Source organism: Bactrocera tryoni, chromosome 3 (genome assembly GCF_016617805.1).
Source record: "Bactrocera tryoni isolate S06 chromosome 3, CSIRO_BtryS06_freeze2, whole genome shotgun sequence".
Lineage (NCBI taxonomy): Eukaryota > Metazoa > Arthropoda > Insecta > Diptera > Tephritidae > Bactrocera > Bactrocera tryoni.
The window spans coordinates 31,958,092-31,971,350 of record NC_052501.1 but is presented as its reverse complement, the minus strand read 5'-3'; the positions used below and the strand labels follow the sequence as shown (position 1 = coordinate 31,971,350).

General features: G+C 34.8%; 1 protein-coding gene across 1 annotated transcript in view; it reads left to right on the top strand.

Moving 5' to 3' along the window:
* The first annotated feature begins 1,069 nt into the window (after nt 1-1,069).
* Nucleotides 1,070-13,259, top strand: part of LOC120771370 (peptidylglycine alpha-hydroxylating monooxygenase) — a 34,192-nt gene continuing 22,002 nt past the window's right edge. The window contains exons 1-3 of the mRNA XM_040099329.1: nt 1,070-1,395; nt 4,812-4,869; nt 9,006-9,093. Of these exons, the coding sequence (XP_039955263.1) occupies nt 1,156-1,395; nt 4,812-4,869; nt 9,006-9,093 (386 nt within the window). The 5' untranslated portion in view covers nt 1,070-1,155. The remainder of the gene's footprint in view (nt 1,396-4,811; nt 4,870-9,005; nt 9,094-13,259) is intronic.

Genomic DNA, 13,259 nt, shown 5'->3' with positions numbered 1-13,259 from the left:
TGCGTGTTTCATTTTACTAGTCCTCAGGATGTAGCTAGATTGTTAAATAAATCGTTGCATATTTTTAGGTAAGAAAAATTGAATGGAATATATATAAGTACTTTTATTTGTTTGTTGTTTTTTCCTTACATTGTATGTATATTTTCGGTGGCTTCTGACAACTATGGGCAAATACCGGTACATGCTCAAAATTAGATGACTTCGCCACTTTCGCGTCCTGACGCACATTCAACTCCTTACCCGTCGAAGTCTAATGATTCAAATCGTTATTCATCTATTGACGCGGAAACGCACAAAAGAAGACAGCAGTGTCGGCATGGAGGAAATAACTGAAGAGTTTTAAAGGTGTGGCAGCCGGCGAGGGAAAACGATGAAAAACGTCGAGAAATCCTAGAATACGCTAAAGATCTTTACGATATGAAAAACGTTTTCATCGACTTCCTTCGTCGCCAAAAATAGTATTAATACTATATACATATATACATATTTCTGAATTCGGAAAGAGTGAATTAAGATTTTTTACTTTTGCATAAGTATATAAAAAATACATAGGTATGTATATGCATTTTCTAAATGTATACGTATGTATGCATGTGCTTGAGTACTGGAATTTGGTATGAAAAGGAATGTACATGCTTACGTAAGTATAGATCAAGGTTAAATGCGACATCTTACCCAAATATGAAACGAATGTTTGCGTTATAGCCTCTACCCTTGGATTAAAATATCCAGGACGTTTTCTAACAATAATATTGCTTTTGATAAATATTAAACGTTTTGAATTCTTGAATGCCAAAACAGATGTTTTATAAATCTCGAAAGACAGTGAGAATAGCCAAGATTAGTGAAGAGTTTACATGTAATCTCATCACTGTAAATTTTTGGTGGAAACAAAATAGTAAAGAACTTCCGAAACGTGTAAAGTCTGGGAAAGAAAAATTTTCTGCTAATAAGTAACAAAGTTTAAGTAGAAGGTTATAAATTGCCTAACAAATAAGTTGGCAAAGAAATTATTTTTATAGTGTATATACTCATGGTTGTCAATAATTTTCTTGCGTGTAAACGAATCATAAGGTATACGTAAACTATACGTGAAATATGATTTACTTCGTAGAGGAATAAAGCTAGACTTAAAACCCAAAATAATCGGTTAATATGTGGCATATGAGCATTACCGTTTTACAAGCCATATTTGGAATGAGTACACGGACGATATGTTTACTATATCATCAAATGGGAATTCCTACACTTCTAATGATATTGTTTACTCTCCAATGTCCAACATATGGATTAGTTTCATACGATTATTTGGAGAACAACGAGATTAGTGACTTAAATAGTGTTGAACAAACGGCTCGTTTTCCTTTGTTAATGCCTAAAGTTGTCCCAAATAAGGTATGTATGTCTATTGGTGCAATTAAATTAAATTCAATTCTGCTAAAAATACATACTTATAGAAATACTATATAACGCTGCTATAACTTTTTCCGGGTGGGTTTTACAATATAGTACCTGGATTTCACGGAAAATTGGTCTCTCCAACAACAATTAATTGTATAAAAGAAATTTACAGTTTCTGAGCTTATATTCATGACAAATACTAATGTTCCAGCATATAAGGGCTCTTGCTTTTGCAGGATTGCATTATGACACAAAATGTAAAAATCCTGCATCGAAATATGCAAGACCATGAGAGCACCCATCACAGAATCTGGGTAAACTTTAGAATAGCATCCCCCGATTTCGGGGTTAAAATGGGTATGTACGGATAGAGGAGGTTGGCACGATTCAGATTACTTTGCGGATCAGAAAAAAACACGGATTTCGTTATAAAGGCTAAGCCCACACCGGATTAGCCAAAAACGTCTTTGACTAATAAAACACAAAAACATCTTGTGCTCTAACCCACACCAAGCGAAGCACAATGCGACTTTTTTTTTTTTTTTTGTCTCGCTTGGTGTGCATTGAAATAAAACGAAAAAAGGAGAAATCGAATCAGTTCTTGCAAAGGCGTCGTCGGTTTTATAATTATATATTAGGCTCCTTGCCTCGATCAAAAACACTAATTTCTCCGCGTCAATGTTCATTTTATCACATTGCCATCGGGCGATTTTTACTCAAACTTGTCTATAAGTCGGGGTATTTTTAATAAAATCAAACTATTTCGGTGTATGAATTAAAGCTGCGTTTATTATTTGTATATGCTATTATTTGTCTATACTTTCATCTTCTGATTCATAACTACAGTCAGATAAAATAATATGTTTAAACTTTTCTTTTAATTGGGACAATATCACTATCTGAATCGTTTTCAAATTCGTTATCTGTACTTCCACAATCACTGGGTACGTCTGATAAATCATTATACATTTCACTTTCAAATATATCATCCATATCCATTATGGTAAAAAATATACCTATAATAAATGCTTAAAAATTATCAGCGAAGTACACAACAACAACAACTGAACAACTTGTATGCAGAATAAAAGCACAAAGAAAATCCGTTATTTTGACTATGAAAACCAACGGTAAGCAACGAAACGTTGATGCTACAAAGGCACTTTTATGTGGTTTTATCACTATTAAGCAAGTATTGGAAGACATTTTCAATAACGTGGATCAAGATGCGGAGTGCCGTAATACTATGTTCGGACCGGCAACGACAACATGTTTTTGTGGGAAAAACTGGTTTTCGCACGAAAACTTGTGTTTTCGTCCATGTAAAATCTGTCAAGCGAAAACACAGTTTTCGCTGAAAACTACTTGAAAACTTACATTCCACTCATTATAATCGGTGCCTGCTATAGTTTAATCGATGTTTTTTGAAGACATATTTTGCCGGCCCTAAATTGTCACTTGATATTTGTTTACATTCCAATTACAAAAACAGCTGTCGCTTGATATTCTCATATTAGGGGGATGCTTTTGCAAAACCTTGCACGGTGCAGAAATTGCAGAATTTTCCTCTTGGTGCAACGGCACAACAACAAACACACGCAGAAAACTATTTGCAATGGCTTTAAAATATGTCAGACCAAAACCCATGTTTATTTTCGTGCCGTCATATATCACTAGATTTTGCAATGGGTGCTCTCTTGGCCTCGCATATTTCGGTATAGGATTTTTGCATTTTGTGTCATCGTACAAACTTGCAAGAGCAAGAGAATCCCCCCATTGATAGTTGTCAGTGAAAACTCATCGAAAACACGCATTGTCGGTCCGAACGACTTAGATTCCACAACCCACAAATGTGTTTTCAAAATGTTTTCAATGTCGGTCCGAACATAGCATTATAAAGCTTACGGACTATCAACGATTAATAAGTTATAAACGGGAATAATGACAATTACGTGGAACGGAATCCTAGAACGCTTGCAAGCGACTAGTGCTTCGCTGCAGTCGTCTGATCAAGACCTTAATACGGCATACGCCCTTTATGAATCAGTATATGGCTACGTCCAAGTCATGCGAACCACTTTTTCAGATATTGGGGCAAGAGCCAAAGATCTGACGTACTGTGAAGAATGCCAGCAACAGACATCACCACGAATCAAGCGAAATACAAAGTACGACTATTTCATCGGCTCTACTACACTCGACGACTTTGTTGAAAATCAAACACCTGGACAACGTTTCGAATTTGAGGTCTTTACTGTCATTATTGATGACGTACTGTCTGCTTTAACTAAACGTATGAAAGCATATCATAAAATTACTAGTGTTTTGAAGTATTTCGACAACTAAAATCTCTTATAACAGAAGAGATTTTGGAAAAATCATCTAGTATGGTCAGTGCTTACGAAGATGATTTGGAAAACAGCCTAGGCGGCGAATTAGTGCAGTTCGCAGAGCTGCTGAAGACAGATGTGGCTACTATTATTGACAGCAAGAAACATGAGCCTCTAGAACAGCAATATTATAAACTTTTATTAAATATGGGGTATTCCACACCAAATCGACCACTTTTGAACTTCGCCATTTTTTGAAAGTTCGCCTTTTCCTCAAAAAAAAAAACTACAATTAATTTGGCAACTATCCCTGCTAATCCCGGAGTGGGCCGATTTATTTTTTATTTATTTAAAAAAAATTGTCAAATTTTCAAAACAGAACCGGCATTAGAGGTCAATTGCAAAATTTATAGCATCTTCTGATCATCTTCTGATCATCTTCTGATCATCTTCTGACCTTTGCGCCATATATTACATACATTGCTTTTCATTACGTAAAACTCATTTTCTATTAAAATTAATTTCCTCCAGTTGGGCTTGCCGCCAGATTTATATTAAATGGATTCTCATGTCGAACATGGAATACGGTCAGTTTGAGTATTCTCTTGAAACCCCATTACGAATTCAGTCACCGGTCACGATTATCGTGTGAAAATTAAAAGCCTTCAAAATTTGTAACTTTCAACAAACCTTTCATGGCATCGCTATACATGCTACCCGCTTCCGATAAGTCTTCGCAAGTTTTGGCTTTATTATGGCTTAGCGCCTGACTGGTGCACCATCTTCCACTCTATTAAAAGTTTAAACATATATAAACTTTTACAAAATATTATTATTATTATTATTATTTATCAGATACATTAAACTTATTATATTTATATATGGTATAAAAAAAGTATTTGTGGATTGTTTTATACCTCAAGTTGCTTATTTTCCAACATAAGGGCGTCTATCTCGGACAGCAGCACCTCTTTGTAGCGTTGCAGCGAAATAAAATAAAAAGTGGATTATAAGTTTTGTTAAACCTTACCATCACCTTTATTTGTTTTAATACAAACGCATTTTTTTATGTATTTTCAGCCTGAACTTTATCTATGTACGCCAGTAAAAGTCGACTACACTTCCAGCTATTTTATAGGTACGTTACATAATCTAATTTACATACAAGTATAATAATTTATTTTATTTTGTAATCAATATATTACCAAATATTTATAAGTTGTAAACTGATAATTTTTCCGGAAACCAAATATTACGGGAAGTACATATACATAAGAAAAGTAAAGTCCTCACTCGACGAACAAAGACCAAATTCTATAAGTCACTTGTTATTCCCGCCCTGCTTTATGGTGCGGAGTGTGGAGTATGGTGGAAAGGTTTTGCAGAAGACTTATGGTCCTTTGCGCACTAGCAGCGGCGAATACCGCAGTCGATGGAACGATGAGCAGTACGAGATATACGGCGACATTGAGGAGGGTCTGTCGCAAAAGAAACAGGACTGTTTAAAAAACAACAAAAAATTCATAGTTTTCAAAAGTTTATTCAAAGTAATTTTCCTTTGCTTCGATACAGCGTTTAGCCCGGTCAATTAGCATTTCAAATGAGTGTTTAAGGTCATTTTTCGGAATGCTCTTGAGAATATCGATCGTCGTCTTTTGGATAGCTGAAATGTCCTGAAACCAGTGTCCTTTCATGGGCAAATGAAGTTGCAGTTTTCCAAATAGGTAAAAATCACAGGGTGCCAGATGAGGTGAGTAGGGTGAGTGATTAATGGTTAATATGGAGTTTCTTGTAAAAAAATCAGTGACAAGCGTCGACCGATGACACGGCGCATTATCGTGCAACAGGCGCCAGGACCCTGCCTCACGGTATTGTGGTCGAGCACGACGAATGCGTGACAAAAGATGCTTCATAACACCAAGGTGAAACACAGCATTTTACTACCGATGACCAAAAGCTGCTTTCACTTTTTGATCGATAACATCGATTGTAGTTATCCAATTGTCTTAAAATTTTTACGAAATGTCAACAAGAGATCAAACTTTTTATGTCATATACCCACCAAAAGGTGGCGCCGTCAGAAACAGTTATATTTAAAAAGTTCTGTTTTTTTTGCGACAGACCTTGTAGTTCAGCGAATCAAGAGATAGCGGCTGCGCTGGCAAGGTCATATTGTCTGAATGGGAGAGAATGAATGTTTTCGATTAAGTGCCCGGCGGTGAAAGCAGAGGAAGACCTTCATTCCGTTGGAGCCGATTAGATTATTTGTCCCATTTAATATTTAACGGTTTTACCCCATTTTTAAACAAAGTTTGGAGATTCCAGTTGAAATTATTCGGTAGGTTGCTATATATATTTTTGGTATTTCTGGCCCAATAATGTAAATAGGCATATTTATCAACGAAAATGGTTTTTTTATCGGATTTTTTTATATTTTTTTATTTTTTTAGTTTTTTTACTTTTTATTTTTATTTTTATTTATTTTTTTTTTATTTTTTATATTTTTTTAATTTTTTATTGTCGATTGCTGTTTTGTTTCCGGCTCATACGCATAGATCCATGATTAGATCGCCTGTGACGATCTTATAAACGTCTTTTAAAGCACCGCGATCGTATTTTTTCAGCATTTCTTTACACCAATCCACACGAGTCTTTTTTTGAGCGATTGTCAAATTGTGCGGGATCCAACGAGAACAAACCTTTTACGGCCAGGAGTTCATGCAATATCGAATGTATGCTGGTGGGAGAAATGCATAGGCATGCCTCTATCCGAAAGGTATGTGCATGACGGTCTTACATTATCAGTTCACGTACGGCATCGATGTTTTCTGGCACAACGGCTGTTTTTGGACGACCTTCACGGAATTCGTCTTTGAGCGAGCGTCAGCAACGATTGAATTCGTTGTACCAGTTTTTCACAGTGGTATAGGATGGTGCTTCATAGCCATACAAAAATTTTAGTTCATCGATGCACTCTTGTTGTGATAATCCACGTCGAAAGTTATGAAAAATGATCGCACGAAAATGTTCACGAGTTAATTTCATTTTTTGGCCGAGATGAATTTTTTAATTCCCTGTAAATAAAACAATTCACGATTAAATGACAAAACGTTCTGAGTGATGTTATGCTAAAAGTGTCAAACTTTCCAATGGAAATGTCAGATTGCATCTGGCAACACTTACTGTTGCCTAGGCCAGAATATATATAGCGGCCCTCGTAAGGGGGATAAGAGAATTATTTACCGTTATCAATTTTTATATAAAAGCACATTATTATCCAGAAAATATTCTCTACGATTTCAAATAATCTAGCTCACATATTGACCGCTTTTTCCGGCATATACGCTTCCATCTTTACATAATCCACATATCGTCACCTGAAATGAAAAACAAGTATGATCAAAAAATTCGAAATTGAGTATCTTATTGATTACGACTCACTACCTCAATTTACATACATATGTATGTATAAGTACTTATGCCCAACATTTTAAGATTCTACTATCAGATATAACCTAGTTTTAACCAAAATTTTAATTATTTTTCAATATCATTTTATACCATATATAATGTGTTTTATTCATTCGCCTATAAATTTCCGAAAATGTTCGTTGCGTTATTTTGCATTTTAGGTGGCGATATTCACTGTCAGGGGGATTTTAAAGGTGCAATGCTTTGAAGTCACTATATGTTTTCTCCAAATTGGAACTAGATATCTTCAAAACTCTTCCTTTGAGTGTGAAAAAAAACACCATTTTGAAAAACACCATTCTGAGAAAAACGCGTTTAAAGATTGGTGTCACTATGTTCCCCACTGTGTTCCCTTTCTACAAGAAAAGCTGTAGCGACCGTAATAATTTGAATTTCAATTTCAAAATTTGAGAGAATGTTTATTACAGTGTATACAATCCCATAATACAACAAAAAAAAATTATTTTTTGAGAATTTTACACTGAGACGATCCCTTAACGCAAAATACTATTTGGAGAACGTTTTATCAAAGCCTATGTTGCCACACGCCACACAATTATTTAGGAATGCACTTTTTTTGTTTCCAGCAATATTCAGTTCAGTGGCTGGAATCGTCCAAAGCTCTTATGAATAGAATGGCCGACCTCTTCCCCGGATCTAAATCTATTAGATTATTACATACATAAGTATGGGGTTTTATCTTGGATAAAATAAAGAACGTTACAGAAGATATGGAACGAAATACCATAATACCAAGTCACTTGCTAGCAAAAAAAGCAACGGTGAAATATTCGAAAATAAAAATAATTATTTTTATTATTTAAAATGTATAATTTTTTTTCGAAGTCTATAACGGTGTTTTTTTATTTATAAACGTTTCTAATGATGAAACATATTGGAATAACGATTTTTAGTTAATATTTTATAGCATAACCGTTATTTTTAATTACTGTACTGGAAAAGTTTTGATCCACAGGCACACCACAAAATGTTCTCTTGCCAGTGAGACAAAGAATTCCCCGAAGTGTCGAGAATATTGGTGGCTTACATTCTTACAAAATCAAATTGGTGCAAGAACTGAAGCTCGTCAATATGCCTTATTGGTCAGGCAGCAATCCACGTTTTTCATGAGTCACCATTGCATCCCGAAAAAATTATGGTGCATTGAGCCGTACTTCTGTGAAGGTCAAGACCGGCACGTTTCTGTGAATATGGACTTGGACAATATGTGGTTCCAACAGGACGGCGCCACAAGCCACACAGCGAATGTAAAAATCGATTTATTGAAAACCAAGTTTGGTGCACGTGTAATCTCAAGAAATGGCCCAGTGAATTGATCGCCTAAGTCGTGCGATTTGATACCGTTGCACTATTTCATGTGTGGCTACGTCCAGTCGATGGTCTATGCCAACTATCCAGCGACTATTGATCAACTTCGTACGAATATCGAACGTGAAATTGCAGCAGTATAGGCCGATTTATGATTGAAAATCGTCGAAAATTGGGTTCAGCGTCTGGATTTCTGCAAGTGTGCCCGTGATGGCCATGCAAACGAAATCGAGTTCCCTACATAATGGCATCGAACGTAATTTCATAGGAATAAAGAATTTCATTGATATCCCAAACCATTTTTGGTTTATTTAAAAAAAAAGCTGTTATAGCGTTCTTATCGAAAAACGTTGTTCATGTTTATTTCATTGTGAACAAGTTTCAAAATTAGCTTTTAATAAATTTCTATTTACTTATATAAGTTCTAAGTTATATACATAATATATAATAATGTTTTGTTTTAATTTATTTCAGTTGGCTATGAACCAAATGCAACAATGAATACGGCACATCATATGTTAGTGTATGGTTGCGGTGAACCTGGGGCTACCAAACCAGTTTGGTAAGTTCAATGACGCTATAATTGATATAAGTCGCTGCAGTATTACTGAAGATCATTTTTGGTATTACTATAGATTTAGGTTGCTTTGCTTTTTTATGGATTTTTCTTGCTAAATTGCATACTAATTTTTTTATAACTCCAAATATTTCTATATACTAACCCACTAACTAAGTCAAAGCACTGTAGGTTATATGAGGTAATTGAAGTTACTGCTGGTCATTGAGTGAATTTTGAAGTGATGAAACCTCGAAATATCATTTCAAATGGCCACTATCTTCTCATTTTGAGTCTCCTCTGAGCGTCAGCTTAATTATTTATTTAATCGTAGCACTTGGAATTCATTACTGGCTCGGAACCTTTCATTTTCTCGTCATTTAGATGACAATTATGTCTTCCTTTTTGTTGTAAGAATTGAAAAATATTGAGCGTTTTTGATGATATGAGAACCGTAATTGCTAAAACTAGAAAGAATGTTCAGTTGAAATACCTAAACAACTATTTTTTCATTAATTTGTCAAAAATATTGGCAATTAAAAACCCTTTTTAAATTAAGTCACAGATTATTTGATACACTTAATTATTGTTAATTATTATTTAATACTTACAAGTACATTCCATTTTGAGTTGTTACAAGGATAAAATAACACAAGCATATTTAAAAGACTATGACAACGAACCAATTTTAAATATGTGATTAAAAACCTTTTTCTTATGAATGTGAGTTGTAATAGAATATAATCAGGGGTGATGTAGAATCCAATACAGAATTGCTTAGCTGTCAGAATTGCAAACCAAACAAACCAAACTTTTCGAACATACGCAAAACCAATATTCGAATCAGCTGTTTACCAATGTGACAAAACTTGCAAATGAATTCATTGGAAGCAATCCTATTAAAGTTTTTTATGAGTTCCGAATTAAAGAAATATTTTAAGAGATTAAGACGCATTTGGGTGTTAAATTACGTTTATTACGTTTTGTAAATCTAATATCTTTAAATATCCGGATTTTTTTTTTCCAAAAACTCAATAATTAAGACATTTCGTGTTTTATACTTATGTTTTCCCCTATAGAAATAAAGATAAATTAATTCGAAATAATAAAATAACTTGATTTCTTAAATTACATTTCAAATCTGCGAGTGACTATCTTTTTGCTTTGTTTCTGTTAGGAAAACCGATAAAATTGGTTTGCGCGACGCCCAAAACCGATACAAATTCTGTTTCGAATATCAAACCAATAATATCTGAATTCATGACACCTACTACTTTTTTTTTTGCCGGTTTCAATTCTGATTCTGACTATCAGATTCCACAACACCCCTGAAATGCTGAGCTTTTTTTGATAACATAAGAACTGTAATTGTCAAAACAAGGAAGGATGTGTAAATTTAATGATTATTTTTGGGATCTATTCAATTGAAATAACCAACTATTTTTTTTATTAATTAATCAAAAATATTGACAATTAAAAACACTTTAAAATTAACGTATTTATACATATACACTTCACTTTAAATTAAGAATAGGAAACATTTTAATTTTTGTTTTTGCATTTTTATATGGTTAGAATTGAATAGACGTTTAACAGGCAGAAATCTGACATTGAAAGATCATTTGGGCCTGAGAAAAGTGAAGGCACGAACGGTTCCAAAATCACAAAATTTTTTCGAAAAATAGCGTGGCGTTAACGCCTGTGAAACAATGCTTTCCGACTATCAGGATGTCATTCATACATATTACAGGCGATGCGTCTTAGATCTATGCTTACGACCCGGAAACAGACGATCAGTCGGCCGAATATCGTAGTAAAGGTGAGCCGAAGCCGGAAAAACAACGTCAAAACTGGGCAAAACTCAAGGTTATGTTGAGAGTTAATTCGATTATCGAGCTGCACTCCGAATTCCTTCGTACAAAGAGGCCGACAACTATTTGTTTTTGATTATTGGTGAAGTTTCGCCAAATTTTCGACCGAAATCGTGCCGCAACCATCGTAATCGGCTGATTTAGCTCTGGGTGACTTCTGCACGAACTTTCGGTGCAACGGTTTTTGTTAAGAATGAATGCACAATAATCAGTCATAATCAATTGACTGAATCAGCTGTTCATATATGACTAGATTCTGCAATGAGTGCCCTTATGGCCTTGCATATTTCGGTATAGGATTTTTGCATGTTATGTCATCATGCAATTGCGTTTTAAGTGTCAGTATGTTTGTGTTATCGGAGCGAAAATGAGCTTCAAACAAAGAGCCAACATATTTTTTTTTTAAATTGGTAAAACTTTTACCGAAACGTTTCAATTGATCAAACAAGTGCCTTACCAACATTCGAAGAACGATTATTTCACCAAAAATCACATTTTAACCATTAACCACCTTGTGCGACTTCTTCCTTTTCGGAAAAATGCATTTGCCCATGAAAGGAAAGCGTTAAGCAGGCGTTAAGGTCATTTAAAAGGCTTGCACCGGCATACTGGCGGCCATACCGGAAAACGAGCTAAAACACTCGTTCGACATTCTTTTGGACCGGGCAAAAAGCTGTCTTGAAGCAGAAGGGGACTATTTTGAATAAAATAAATTGATTTTGCCGAAAAAACCATTTTTTTTTTTGAGTCCTGTTTACTTTGGAACGCACCTTGTAGAAAAAATTGCAAAAGATTGTTGTCAAAAATTTCAAATAGTAAGAAAGTATAGAAACAATAGTTTGAAGTGGCATGCAGCACAAGATTTTAAATTTAACTCGCAAATAACAGTGAAAAGTATGAATATTAAAACTATACCGAGCCGAGTCCTCGATAATAGTGTAGGATTTACCTGTATTTTCAGGACAGTCTGATTACGACGTTACTTGCGGAATATGTAAAGTCAACGATTTTAGCTCACGGCATTATTACGATGTTACAATTATAAGAAAAAAATTCATGACGCCATCGATACGCGATTACGCCTCGTTCAACATAGTTAGGGGTTTCACATAGTCTCATAAAGTTATAAGTTATAACGATCCGTAAACATAGCGTTCAGAGTTGTATTTGCGTAAACTTATTTTAGTATGCAATGCAACAACAAATTGTTTAAATTAGTATAAAAATTTATGATTTTATGATTTTACGATGCTTTATGACACGATGAATAATTATAGCTCTCGAAATATATGAGTATATTTTTTTTACAAGCCAACGCTGAAAAAAAATAACGACAAGTAATTGTAGGGTGCTTTGTGCTATATTTTCGTATATCGAACTTACTACACTTCTTACTATAATACAACGATTTTTCGATCGATTTCTGTCAGTTTATATTAATTTAAAGTTTATTTTCAGTTTAAAGTGTTTTAAAAGCGTGGGTTTTTATTTTTAACTAAATTTTTTTTTAAGTTAATTTTTGCCAACTTTTTGTCCGTAAGGACAGAACAAATCTAAAGAATACAATTTTATGTTATGTTTTCCCCAACAAGTGAACGGTCAAAGTGTACGGTCAACAGTCGAGTGTGCTCCTCAATCAAGTGTTTTTGTCACACTGCAAACCATCTGCACCGCAGAGTTGTAGGTGGTCAGAAACAAAACAAAAAACTAAATGATAAAATTATAAGCCAAAGCGATATCCGTGCCTAGAGGCAACGCGAACAAGATGCACGTCGGCTCTCCGTCCAGCGCAACAATGTATACTTTTCAGTCAGGTCTCAGAGTGACAGTGAAAGCGTAAAAACAAATTCATCGTGCACCCTTCAATTCCCTCAAAATTTAAGAGTCCGATCTGGTTCACAGTCAACGATTCCAACGGCAGAGCTCGTTATGGCTGATGTTGTACAAGTTGAGGACAGTGCATGCTCTAACTGCGGCAACAAAAGCAAAGTACAAGATACAAAAACCCAAACACCTCAAAAAGTGGCTATACAAACCGGAATAGATCGGTACATTACCATCAAGCGTAAGCTTAGTCCTCAAAACTCAACAAACGCTAAGAAAAAAATAAACCGAGGAAATGGAACTGAGCCATTAAGCACAAATCGATTTTCGCTTTTAGGTGACAATGTTGATGGTGAGGGTGACAGAACTCCTGAAAGGGTTACAAAAGTCACTAACACCAAACCAGCGCCAATATACGTAAGAGAGGAAAAATCTGGCGTCCTCGTTAAAATATATACTCAGCTTATCGGCAATAAC